Raw genomic sequence first — 12,105 nt, forward strand, 5'->3', positions numbered from 1 at the left:
TTGAGACTCGCTTGGCTGCTCGTCTCCATCAGAGTGAAGTTGATTCCGATGTTTTTCAAATCAAAGCCGTGAAATTCACTAGATTTCAAAAATTAAAGTGCACCGAACTGCTACACGTGATATGTAATCAAAGACAAGTATATTGATTTCAATAAAACAGCTGAAGGCAACATTGATATAACTGATACTCAATTTTGCAGGTAGTTAGGAAAAAAAACCCACTAAGCAATGGAGCAGCACATAGATGACATCGTTATTGATTTTGATCACATTGAGCAGAGTTCAATGCAACTGGAAGATGAAGCAATTGTTTCCATGGAATATAACTGCAAATGCTGTGATATGACGTTCTTTTCCGTTGAGGACCATATTCGTGATTATCATGAAAACGAGGAAGTAGAGGTGGAAGCGGAAGAGGATGTTGCATGTAGCTATGGTTTTGAAGAAATTGTGGTGAGCAGTGGTTATCACTCACCCGCCAACGATCTGTCGGACACCACCAAATGCAACATTTGCTCCACTGTGTTGAAAAGTGCAAGAAGTTTGAAAATGCACATGAGAATACACGATGTCAGGATAAACGACACGCCTGGAAACAGTACTGAAAGTGTTTGCTCGATATGCAATCGCAGCTTTGATAGCGCCGAGCACTTGCAGCTTCATCTGAGTGCCCATGAAGGCATCACCACGGTAACAGAGGACATTGCGGAGGAGCAGCAATATCGCGAGAAGCGGCCCGCCGGCTATCCGTGTCAATACTGTGGAAAGCCATTCAAACGACCGTACGAGAAGGTGAAACACGAACGTATCCACACCGGAGAGAAACCGTACGCGTGTGACTTGTGTGGCAAGCGATTCCGGGTGTCCAGTTGCTTGACGATTCATAAACGCACCCATGACGATACGCGACCCTACGTCTGTCCTCACTGCAAAAAGAGGTAAGTTCATGCACAAGCACAACAATATACATAAAAAGGTAGATATGTATATATACTTTATAGTGTCAAGCCGATCAATGTTACCCCGCTGATCAATGATATCCTGTTTTGCAATATGGTAAATCGCCTATGTAGTTTAGAGGTTTGAAGCAGTTTTTTGTTGCAATTCATTCAAAATGCAGTACAATGTGAATGCAATGCAACCGAAACGAGTAACATTATATACAATTTGTTGAAATTATTTTAGCGTGCCCCTCCAGGCTAAAAATAAAATGCTGTCAGTTGGATAGGGTCGCTCGCCTGCTCGATGGCATTCTGTGCGTCGCTAGAACCATTTTTCAACTGAACGCATATTTATACTCGGGATTTTTGATTCGCGATTGTGTCTTTTGAAAGGAGAGCAGGTTAGCACTCCCCTTGACAAGGATGGAACACACATGGGGCTGGAGAGGCACAAAATTTCCGGCCCTAGTCGATTTTTTTTTTGTTTATAAGGCCGATGCACATAATTACATTTTTTTTCATTGTTGTCCGAGACCTCTTATCGGGTACAATAATTGGAACAAACAATTTGAAAATAAATGAGGGGGTTAGAGGCAGAGGGGTGTAAGTGACCAAAAATTCAAAATTGAGATACATATCCTACGTGATTCTACGAGATCATCTTTGTTTGTTGCCGAAGACCCCTAATTTTTAAAAATGTTTTAGCATGTTTTCACATGGAACGAAAAAATGACGCTTAACCATGGATGAGATTTGTTTGGAGGCAAAGGGGTGTAAGTGCAATATTATATTAATATTATTTCTTAAAAATCAACATATTATACTTTATCACGAGTCGATGTTTATATATGATCCCTTTGTATATACTTTGAATCATGTTTCATGTTATGGGACCACAGCACGTGCCGAAGGTAGTTTGCAAAGTAATAACTTTACTTAGTTTCAATTAGTTATTTATACTTCCAAGTACTTGTTGGCAGTAATGGTTTAAATATTTTGGCTTTTAGTTCAATTTCCAGCACACAAGTTCTTCGAAGAAAACAACAGTTCTTCGCGGGTGAGCAATGGAAAATCACAATACATCATAATTCGGCACCAACATTTCAAAAGGGCGTAACTGCATTTTGAAACAAACCACTCTTTCATATCTGTGGGTCATATTTTAAGTTTCCCACGGAATTCACAAACATTACTAGACAGAGAAATTGCTCTTCTTTCCTATACTGGCGGTGATTTGCATGGCGGCATTGAAATACGATCTACAGATGTGAAAGAGGGGTTTGTTTCAAAATGCAGTTACGCCCTTTTGAAATGTTGGTGCCGAATTTTCGTCAGTAATTAGATAGATGTGATTCACAAGTATTGTGTTATTTAGTTTTTCTTCATATTTTTTTTATCAATAGTAATCAAACATCAAAGTAATACAAACAGGAGAAATGGCTCCTGTTATTTTGACAACATGCGAATGCATACATACAAAAATATTACGCAGGATGTGCTTTATGGATTCATGTACTCAGTATACTTCAATGAAAGTACGTGATTACATCAGATCTGGTTCAAGTCTTGAACGTTCAGTTTAATTTTTGGTATGATGAATAGGTGCGCGTAAAATCGCCAAATTCGTTGAAGTTTTCAAAGAAGATTTCTTGGAAAAATTTGGTTTGCAGTCTAACAAATTATGTTGATTAACTACTTATTATCGCCCACATTTTGTTCCGGCTGTTGGACCATCTTCAGGACTCGATACACAAATCAACACCTGATACCTAATTTAAAAACTATCGGGTTGAAAAGAGGAACACTGTCTGGTACACTTTTGTGTCATTCGTTACATCTGACATGATTATTTCCAAATGAAACAACGAGGCTTCCAAATGAACGAATAAGTAAAAACAGTTTTAAAAATTGACTCATTTCTTGGCTTAAGGTGAAGATTACCAGCGGTCATTTGTCAAAAAAAAGTATTTTCTCAAGCACAAGCTTATAGATACCAGTGTTAGCTTTAGTCTGAAAATGCTATTCAGCGTTCACTAAATAATCAAGCAGCAAGAAACAATTTCCAATCAACTTGTTCGATGGATTCCTTGATTACTGCTCAAGAAAATCGAGAAGAATGAAAGACGGCCATTGTGGCGGCCAGCTTGATACTCCAGCAGCCTTGTCCATAAAAAATAAAACATGTGTTAGTAGTACACATTTTCCTTAGTTTTACATTTTTAATTAAATCAGTTTGAAATGTATTTTTAGTTTACATTACAAACAAACAAAAAATTATACGAGGTGGCCTTTTTGTCATATCAGGGTTACATCGAGTTAGACCTTTATTATCAAAGTAGACTTTATAAGCTTTTCCAATTTAACCTTTTTTTTTTACCTATATTTTCAATACGGAACAAATAATATTGTTTTGAAGTCATCTTGCTGTATCGTTAACTTACAACAACATTATATTTTCAATTTTGGGAAACTTTTTGCATAGTAATATTTGAGTCTACATATAGAGGTGCAACTATTATTGAGGATTTGTTTGGCGGTAAAGGGGTGTAAGTCAGTAGTTTAGTGGTAAAGGGGTGTAAGTGCCATTAATAAAAAAATCTAATTTTCATATTCGAAGAAAAACAACGTATATAATGTTTCTGTGCATCTCCAATGGTGGAGTTACTTGATAGTAGCATATTCGAAGCGATTCCGAACTTTTTCGATTGTTGATGATTTTTTTATAAGATGTCAAAGTTTACGTCCATTATCTCAAAATCAGGTTTTGGTCACTTACACCCCTCTGCTTCTGACCCCCTCAAATATAAAAAACTATTGAACAATTTAAATTTGTTAATTTTTTTTCAAACAAAATAAAGTAAGTTTCCATTTTCATTTTACATTTCAGATTCAAGTTTCAGTCGGCATACGACCATCACCTGAAAATTCACTCAAACGATCGCGGCTACAAATGTTCCTTCTGTGCGAAATCGTTCAACACTGCCGTCCAACTGAATGGTCATACCAAAAGCCATACCAAACCGTTCTCCTGTGCGGAATGTAACCGCCCATTTGGATCGCTGTACGCCGTTCGGAAACACATGCTGATTCACCAGGCTCCGAACAACAAACTCAGCTATGGCTGTGATATCTGTGGAGCTCACTATGGGCGGGAATTTGCTCTCCGGGATCACCACGCGCAGCATCATGCAGTGGGAAGTGACGGCAACGCCGAAAGGTATGAGGATGATGCCAGCAGTAAAGGCGAAATAGTTGAGGCCAACAGTTTTACGACAACAGTAGTGGACGAAGAAATCATAGAAGAGGAATTGCTATTTTGAATAGATTGTATTTCTGCTGTTTTCTATAACGGATGATATATAATTGGTATTAATTCTCTTCTATGGTGCTACAACGGCCGCATACTGGCATTGCTATGATTTTTCACTAGGTTTTAGGTAATGCTCTTTCCAGTTTTGCGTTTATACATAATAAATAATGCAATAAAACGTTCTTTGTTTCGCGCTGATATAGCTATTGTATTGTGTTGTCTTCCATCGATTTTGGGAATTCCGTTTGGGGAACAGCAGTCGAATAACAATAACACGGCACCACACAAAAATGAACTTTCGAGCTGAATTTCTACTTTTCTCAATTGGGTTTGACCAAACACTTAACGGATTGTCAATTGCGTTTTAGTCAAATTCAATGGGAAAAGCGAAATTAGCAGCTGTGCAAACATAGTGCTGACCGTGTAATAATTTGATGCATAATTAACACTTAGTAGACGTAACTTATAAACTTTTGCAATACATCACAATTGGTACTCGATAAGGAATCGTTTCGTGTTGATTTTTTCTTATATAATGCAAAGCGTGAGCATTTTAACCACATTCCATTCATAAACTTTTTGACCCGGTCAATTGAAATAAATACACAAAATATACAAATCAAGCTGCCCCTATTCAAGTATACAAAACAATTGCAGCTGATGTCGGTTGAACACTTAACAAATAATACAAATATACAACTATAAACCGTGGAATGTGTTAAGTTTCGCTAGGTAAATATCTTCTTTTGATGCTAAACTATCCAATACAACATGCACAGTCAAGTGAATACCATTAGATATTTACGTCTAAGTTTAGTCTCAACTCGGAAATTACCTACTAGCAGTTGTAGTCATAGTATTTTGAGTTGCTGTTCCTACGTGAGTAGCTATGGATGATTAAATCTTTGACAGTGTTATAAGTAGGTAGAACTTTTTTCCGGCATTAGTCTGCAGTTAGGTGATTATTGACTGGTTGGTTGGTTGATTATTTAAATATAAACTTTGGATATTTTGGATGCTCTGCGCGCTGATTAGGAATTGTTGGGTCGCGCCGGTAGCGGAGGCGCGCCGCCACTTCGATTTGGTATCGGAGGAGGTACTCCTCGGCGCACTGGCAACGGGGGTGGATTTGTCTTGGGGGGAGCCTGTGTTGGAGCTGAGGACGATTGAGGCGATCCGGCTCCGGAACTGCCACCGGAGGTTCCGGGAGGAGAAGATTTGTTGGATTTATTGTTGCTCACCACGTCCAGGTCGTACACGTCACAGCGTGGCGGAGGAGGTGGGGGGCCCCGTGGTTCGGGTATGGCCTAAAATAGAGTAGTTAAATTAAACTTAAATCAACGCGATAACTGGGCCAAAACCGGAGCTTTCACCCCACGTAGTAATTCTGCATGCAGTGTACACTGCCCCACTCGCAAAACAGTCCCATATTAATAAGAAACCCAGCAATATGCGAGTGGGGGCAGTATAGATAAGCGGTACTTACAATGTCGTCACTGATTTCCTCGTAGATCGCTCCGGTGTCCTGGGGAGGGGTACTCGCCTGCGACGACCCATGCGCCGGAGAGCCAAGAATCGGACTAGAACTGGCATACTCTTCGATGGGAGGAGTGGTTTTCGTTGTTGCTGAGGTGGGCACCAGCGGCGACGGAGGAACAGCCGGTTTCTGGTGCAGTTTTGAAGCCATCAGCACTTCAGCGCCCAAGCTGATGACGCCGGCCTTCGGATGGTGATGATGATGAGGTTGATGTTTGGGAGACGCTTGGGGTGATTTCGGTAGAGGCGGCCTGCTGGGAGGTGCCGGCCGGAGAGGTGCTTGCTGTAGATTTGGAGGACTTTTGGGACGGGATGGAACTTCAGGAATACCGAGACTGTTGTAATCGCCTATTTGACTGTCGCAGAAAGATACTGTGTTGGGTGTGCAGAGGAGAATTTCTCGTTCTACTCGCTGGATCCAGTTTTCGGTTTTCAGTTTGATGGCTAAGTTAACTCCACAGATTTGCACAAACTGCTTTTGAGCAGCGGTCAAAGCAGACTGACCATCACGGAACGTAACCCACATGGTATCTCCAACGAATCGCACCAGAGTTACTTCACCAATCTGTGTCAGCTCCTGGATCAACGCGCTCATTAAGTTTTCGTCGTAAATGCTACCTTCATCCTCATCTCCGGAATCTGCACTGTTGGGTACATTTGTGGCTTGAATCAAAATAGTGCCGTCCGGTGGTCCCAAGTCTCGGATAACATCGCTGAAAACTTGCGATCTTCGTTGCTGATCGATGTTGCATATTTCGATATCAATAATTGCAATCACAGGCCGGTGATCACTCTGTTTCAGTTCCGCTCGACCGTAGTGCACCAAAGTACCAGGGTTCCAGTTTGGATGCTTATCAGCATCCGGACTCTGCTTACGGCGTCGCCACAGTACTCGATCTGTCCACGCTGGCGCACGGCACTTCTCACTGGTATCATAATCCTCACTGAACAAATCATACTTATACGTCGGAGGGAACGAGATTTCACCCTCAAAGAAATCATTGAACACACTGCCTGTGTTCTGCTGAATCCTCAGCTGATCGTACTGCAGCACCGAACCGATGTCACCCTGTTTCAACAAGTCCTTCAATTCGTCCTTTTCCATATCGATCCGGTAGTTGAAGTCACCGCACCAGAAGATGTAATCATGCGACTTCAACGAACGACCCATGGGAAACGCGATTTTCCGTGTGATTTCCGCGTAATCCGCATTCCGTTCGGCCACCTGCGACTGACCTGCAGCAAAATGAGCACAAACGAAACAGATGGACGTTCCGTGGATTACGAACCGGATGGCCGCAGCTCCCTTGTTTCCCGTTGCACCACCAAGACCCGTCTTCACGCAATCGATCGCCACATCGCGGATGTACTGAGCGTGCTGCGGTCGAATGTAGATGTACAAGCATACGCCCACCAGTTGCTGGTAGGTTAGCAGGACATATTCCTCATCGCGGCTAATGACTTTCTGCAGCTCTTCGGCCCATGCTTTTGCATTGTCGGAACTGTAAAAAACAATAAATCATTAAACATAAGGCGTTTTAGGGGAATGGGACATTTGGTATAGGAAATTTTTAAGATTTTTTCTTAATTAAAATGTGATAATTACATATTTTTTCTTCAATTTTATTGACATACGTTGTTAAATGGATAAATATATAATTTTCTGGAAAACAAGCATGAGCCTAATGGTGAAACTGAATGACTTACCTTGCTGCAACAATGTTGGACGCATTCAGATCCACAATTTCTTGAAAACCTATGGCAAATATATCGATCGGTGGATCATTACTATCCTCCGGATGAGTGACATCAACCAAAGCTGAAAAAAATATCAGAATTATAGTTGAATTTTCTTCTATACACAACCCAACCAATAGTTACATTTTGATCGAGCCAGCCGATGGCAATCGAGCAACCAATCAGCAAGGGACACGTCTTTATAGGCAACACTGCGAAAATGCTTTCCACCGTTGACGTTGTACGTGCCGCATGCAATGCGTAAATCCAAGGGATTTACAAACTCTTCGTATCGACGGCACATCTCTCGCAAGACTGGTGTCGGGGCTGCAAAAAAAACAACAATTTCAGTATCGAAACGATACAAACGATTTGATCCCATCCCCAACTCACCATGCAGCATATTTGACGGAAGCAAGATCCTGGCACGGTCTGCCAACTCCGAGCTCAAAGTAGAACCCACGAGCAAAACGTCGATTGCCTCCTGTTTGGAACTATCCAGTAGATTGTTTTGGATGGTTCTAGCCGCCGAACGTGCTCCGTCCATCAGCTTCGAACCGCCCTGTATGGCACCGGTTCCCGCGTAGATTTTGCTCACTTCGTTACCGTTGTTGATCCACATCTGTCGGAAAATTTCCTCGAACCGAGAGGCGATCTGCTGCTTTTTGTCCGACAGGGCGGACATTTGCGATATTTGCTCGTTCAATATCTCCAAACCAATATAGGTTTGCACGCAGTTGGTACGATCCAGGCAATCCAAGCAGTTGGTTCGGATGGTTCCCTTCTGTTCTCGGAACACGCTATCCCCTATGGCATGGAACAGGCCATAATCGGAGCACATGGCATCAATTTTGGCCTTCAATTTTGACAAAGCGCTAGTGTTGCCTCCTCTGCATTCCTGGTGATAGTCAAATACTATATGTGGCACATCCATGTGATTAGATTCCCTATGATGTCGCTGAAATTCGTTGCTTAACATGGCTTCGCCTTCCTTGCTGCCAATCAGACTAGTTCCGAGCAGATTTATTATTGCTTGTTTGCCATACCGAGCTTTCATGGTCGTCATGTGACGATCGAAAGCCGCCCTCGAAGCTTCAAAGCCTCGCGAAAGTTTAACTTTGTGGGAACCCACCTGCACACCAGGTTGCTCCCAAAACAGAGGGACACTTCCTCTGGACTGAATGTACGAAGATACCTCATTGTCGAGATAAATACATTGCTCTGTTTCGACAAAATTGGCCACACAGCCCTCGTCGTTTGTTCCCCTAACGTTAAAGCGTGTTCCCGCACGCTCACAGCTCAACCTAGATATAATGGCCGCCCTGGCCTGCTTACTTCCGGCGTAAACCGTCCGGATTTCTACCGATCCACACATTGCTTTCAGCAGCCAAAAATTGCACTCAACTCCGAACCTTAACATATGAATGAACAACATCCGGTTCCAGAAGAACCGATTATCCGTCTCGGTGGTCCTCCGGCGCCTTTGTGCCGACAGTGTGATGTCGAAATTGAATCCCCCACTTGCCAGCTGCACGCTATTGCTGGCCGCTTGATTCGTGAACGAGAAGTAGAACGTGCCCGAGTTGAGCACCTTACGGATTTCTGAGATTCGATCCTCGTTTGTCGGTTGGTACTGCAGCGAGACAAACTGCGTCTGGGTGATGCGAAACACTTCATTGTCCAGGATTTTCCCAACCGAAAAACACCCGGTGACCATCACCAGGTAGAGTAGAGAGCTGTCGCCTGCATTTAGCTGCAGTACGCCGAGACATCCGTAAGCGTCCAGCACCTTGGTGTACTGTTTGCGGACGATTTCCGTTTCCTGGGCAGCTGTTGGGGAGAAAAGGAGGAACGTAAAACATCTATATACTTATTTTATTTTTTAATTAGCCAAAGCTCTTAGAAAAACCTTAATGCAAGACGGCAATCACATTTGTTCGAAAAAAAATGTGCCCTTAAAATAGTTGATATTCAATAAATCGGTCACCAATAAATTTTTCAAGCACCTTTTTTATTCTGAAATGCTTAGAACGCATTGTGGATCATCACATTCGTGATGTTTTTCTTGTTAACGTGTCTCTGCATGTGAACCAATATGCCTACTAATCTGGTAAGTCTACTGTTACGCTTTACACAAAGTTGTTAACCGATGTGTCTTAAAACTTTTTGCTTTTTTCTACACCGTGTAATTTAAATGGGTGCTGGGTACCCGGGTACCCTGTCGACCACATAAGGGTTAACGATATCAAGGAAGCATTCGCTCAAAAGCAATCTAGTTCGGGTGTTTTCTTAGATATCGACGGTGCCTTTGACAACGTGCCTTTCGATGCCATATTGGAAGCCGCACAGAGTCACAGTATATCTCCAATGATTTCTAATTGGGTTTACGAAATGCTTAAAAACCGATATTTCTTCTTGACATTGCCTCTAGCAGCGATTAGGAATTTGAATGTTTGTGGATGCCCCCAAGGAGGAGGCTTGTCACCACTTTTGTGGAATGTTATAGCAGATACGCTATTGAGACAACTCAATAACAGCGGTTTTTCTACATATGGTTTTGCCGACAACTACCTAACATTATTAGTTGGTATGTGCAAAACGCCCTTCAGGTAATTGAGGATTTGTGTCGCCAATATGGCCTTTCGGTTAATCCGAGTAAAACATATATTGTTCTTTTTACGTAAAGGCGACACTGTAATGGCGTTCGACCTTTGCGTCTCTTTGATTCTGAAATCGATGTGACTGAACCGGTAAAGTACGTAGGAGTTATTCTTGATTCCAAACTTTCCTGGACACCTCACATTGAGTTCAGAATCAAGAAAGCTTGCATGGCCTTCGGGAAATGAGGGCGAACCTTTAGTATCACTTGGGGTCTTAAACCCAAATATATCAAATGGATTTACACAACTGTTGATCGACTAAAATTGGCCTATGGATGTCCGGTATGGTGGCGAAGTGAGAACGATCCAATCTAATTCAGGCCATCTCCAAAGGATGTGCTTAAGGCGATGTCTAGAGTGTTTCTTCAACTCGCACGGTAGCGCTCGAAGTTCTCTTTGACGTTGCTCCATTACACACTCATCTCAAACAAGAAGCACTTGCTTGCACTTATCGGCTACGGGTACTCGGCCTACTAGAGGGAAATCCTGTGAACCGCACATCAACACACACCTCGTTGTTTTCACTTTTGGTGAATTGGGCCAAAATTCTCCTCGCTACAAGTGATCTTACAATGGGGCACGTTCGGTGTAGTATGGTAAGTGGGGGCAGGATGGGTCACCTAAGAAATGGATCCCTACAACTTTCTGAATATAAATCGCATTTCTCTGTATTCTACCACGACTCTCAGATACACTAGTCAGCTATGATATAAGAGTATAAAAAGGTTATAAAGTTTGAAACCTGCGTCTTGACAAACAATTTTCAAAACATGACCCATCTTGCCCCACCTCATTTTAACGGGGGCAAGATGGGTCAGCTATAAGAAAACTCGATTTTCCTCCAACAAAAAATACTATATCTTCTAGTTTTTCTCTATACATCTATGCTTCATAGACGTACAGATTACATGAAGAAAGTGTTGAAACACATCGGTAGATTATTCTCAGAACTAGAAGATTTTTGTTCGGGTAGCCATAAACGGACTTTGAAAACCTATATTTTTTGAAGGAAAATTTAAAAAATATGTTCTCAAATTTTCAGTGCTCTCATCGCTTCGATAATGTAGGTCACAGAATAGCCTTTCCATGAAAAATAAAACATTTTCAAAAACTATGCAAACATACCGAAAAATTAGGGTGACCCATCTTGCCCCGTCTACACAATACACGTAGTCATATGGAATGTATAGCATAAGGAGTTAAACGAAAAAATATTTTATTTTTTTCTGTGTGAGGAACGTATAGAATTTTCAAAACAATATACCACTTTTTTGTGTATCCCCGTCGTTCATCTGGGAAAATTATTGAAAGATTCAAAACTTATATTGTGCGATTGAAAACGGTACTGACCCATCTTGCCCCCTGACCCATCTTGCCCCCACATACCATACTAGATTTGTAGTAATGTAGGAAGCGCAACTGCGTTTCCGAGTATTTGGCAAACACTTATTAAGTGAAACTGACTCTTTAAGATCTTTAAGATATTCTGTTGTTCTTAATCAACTGTGGTAAAGAGCTATAGCGTCTCTTTCGCTTTATGCTTATTACAGTGCCCTTTTGAGGGCGCTGTTTGAACCGATTGTGGTACGCTTATGCGCTTATGCGTTAGTACCCTCTTCCAGGGTATTTTTCCCTATTTCCCTACCTGTTCCTATTTCCATCCTAATCCTTATTTACTTCCTTTTTCCTCAAATAGTTGCGTAGAAAAAAAAAACAAGAGGTATTTTCTGGTATAGGAACGCTTCGATATATTTTCAGTTTGTATGTTATATCGTTTTTGAATAATACAATGGTGAGGAAACAATCTGGAAGCAGTGTCCCACATTCCAACATAGCTCTGGTACACTGAACGAAAACCCCCGCCGTTTAAAGAATGATTTTTCATTCATTACGATTCAAAATCGCAGAATCCGAATTTTAA

General features: G+C 41.7%; 2 protein-coding genes and 1 non-coding gene across 6 annotated transcripts in view; 2 read left to right on the top strand and 1 right to left on the bottom strand.

Moving 5' to 3' along the window:
• On the top strand, positions 1-4,449 carry LOC109422400 (gastrula zinc finger protein XlCGF52.1). The gene is made up of 3 exons (XM_019697182.3): positions 1-137; positions 201-938; positions 3,829-4,449. The coding sequence occupies exons 2-3, from the start codon at positions 229-231 to the stop codon at positions 4,259-4,261; spliced, it is 1,143 nt and encodes a 380-aa protein (XP_019552727.3). The 5' UTR covers positions 1-137; positions 201-228; the 3' UTR covers positions 4,262-4,449.
• Positions 1,321-1,422, top strand: LOC115254394 (U6atac minor spliceosomal RNA). Its single transcript, XR_003891832.2, has one exon. It is a non-coding gene; the product is annotated as a U6atac minor spliceosomal RNA (small nuclear RNA).
• The window catches only part of LOC109424496 (synaptojanin-1), a 26,264-nt gene continuing 18,408 nt past the window's right edge, over positions 4,250-12,105 (bottom strand). For all 4 annotated transcript variants that reach the window (XM_062860437.1, XM_062860438.1, XM_029877355.2 and 1 more), the window contains exons 3-7: positions 7,918-9,354; positions 7,669-7,851; positions 7,495-7,606; positions 5,738-7,289; positions 4,250-5,558 (exon numbers count right to left, since the gene is read on the bottom strand). In XM_062860437.1, coding sequence (XP_062716421.1) covers positions 5,283-5,558; positions 5,738-7,289; positions 7,495-7,606; positions 7,669-7,851; positions 7,918-9,354 — 3,560 coding nt within the window. In that variant the 3' untranslated portion in view covers positions 4,250-5,282. The remainder of the gene's footprint in view (positions 5,559-5,737; positions 7,290-7,494; positions 7,607-7,668; positions 7,852-7,917; positions 9,355-12,105) is intronic.

The sequence above is a fragment of the Aedes albopictus genome, chromosome 3, assembly GCF_035046485.1.
Source record: "Aedes albopictus strain Foshan chromosome 3, AalbF5, whole genome shotgun sequence".
Classification (NCBI taxonomy): Eukaryota; Metazoa; Arthropoda; class Insecta; order Diptera; family Culicidae; genus Aedes; species Aedes albopictus.

What these genes read in the sequence shown, in the direction of transcription:
- LOC109422400 (XM_019697182.3), top strand. Translation starts at nt 229, where the DNA reads ATGGAGCAGCACATAGATGACATCGTTATTGATTTTGATCACATTGAG. An exon ending in TGTCCTCACTGCAAAAAGAG is followed by an intron (nt 939 to 3,828) that starts GTAAGTTCATGC and finishes TTTACATTTCAG; the next exon opens with ATTCAAGTTTCAGTCGGCAT.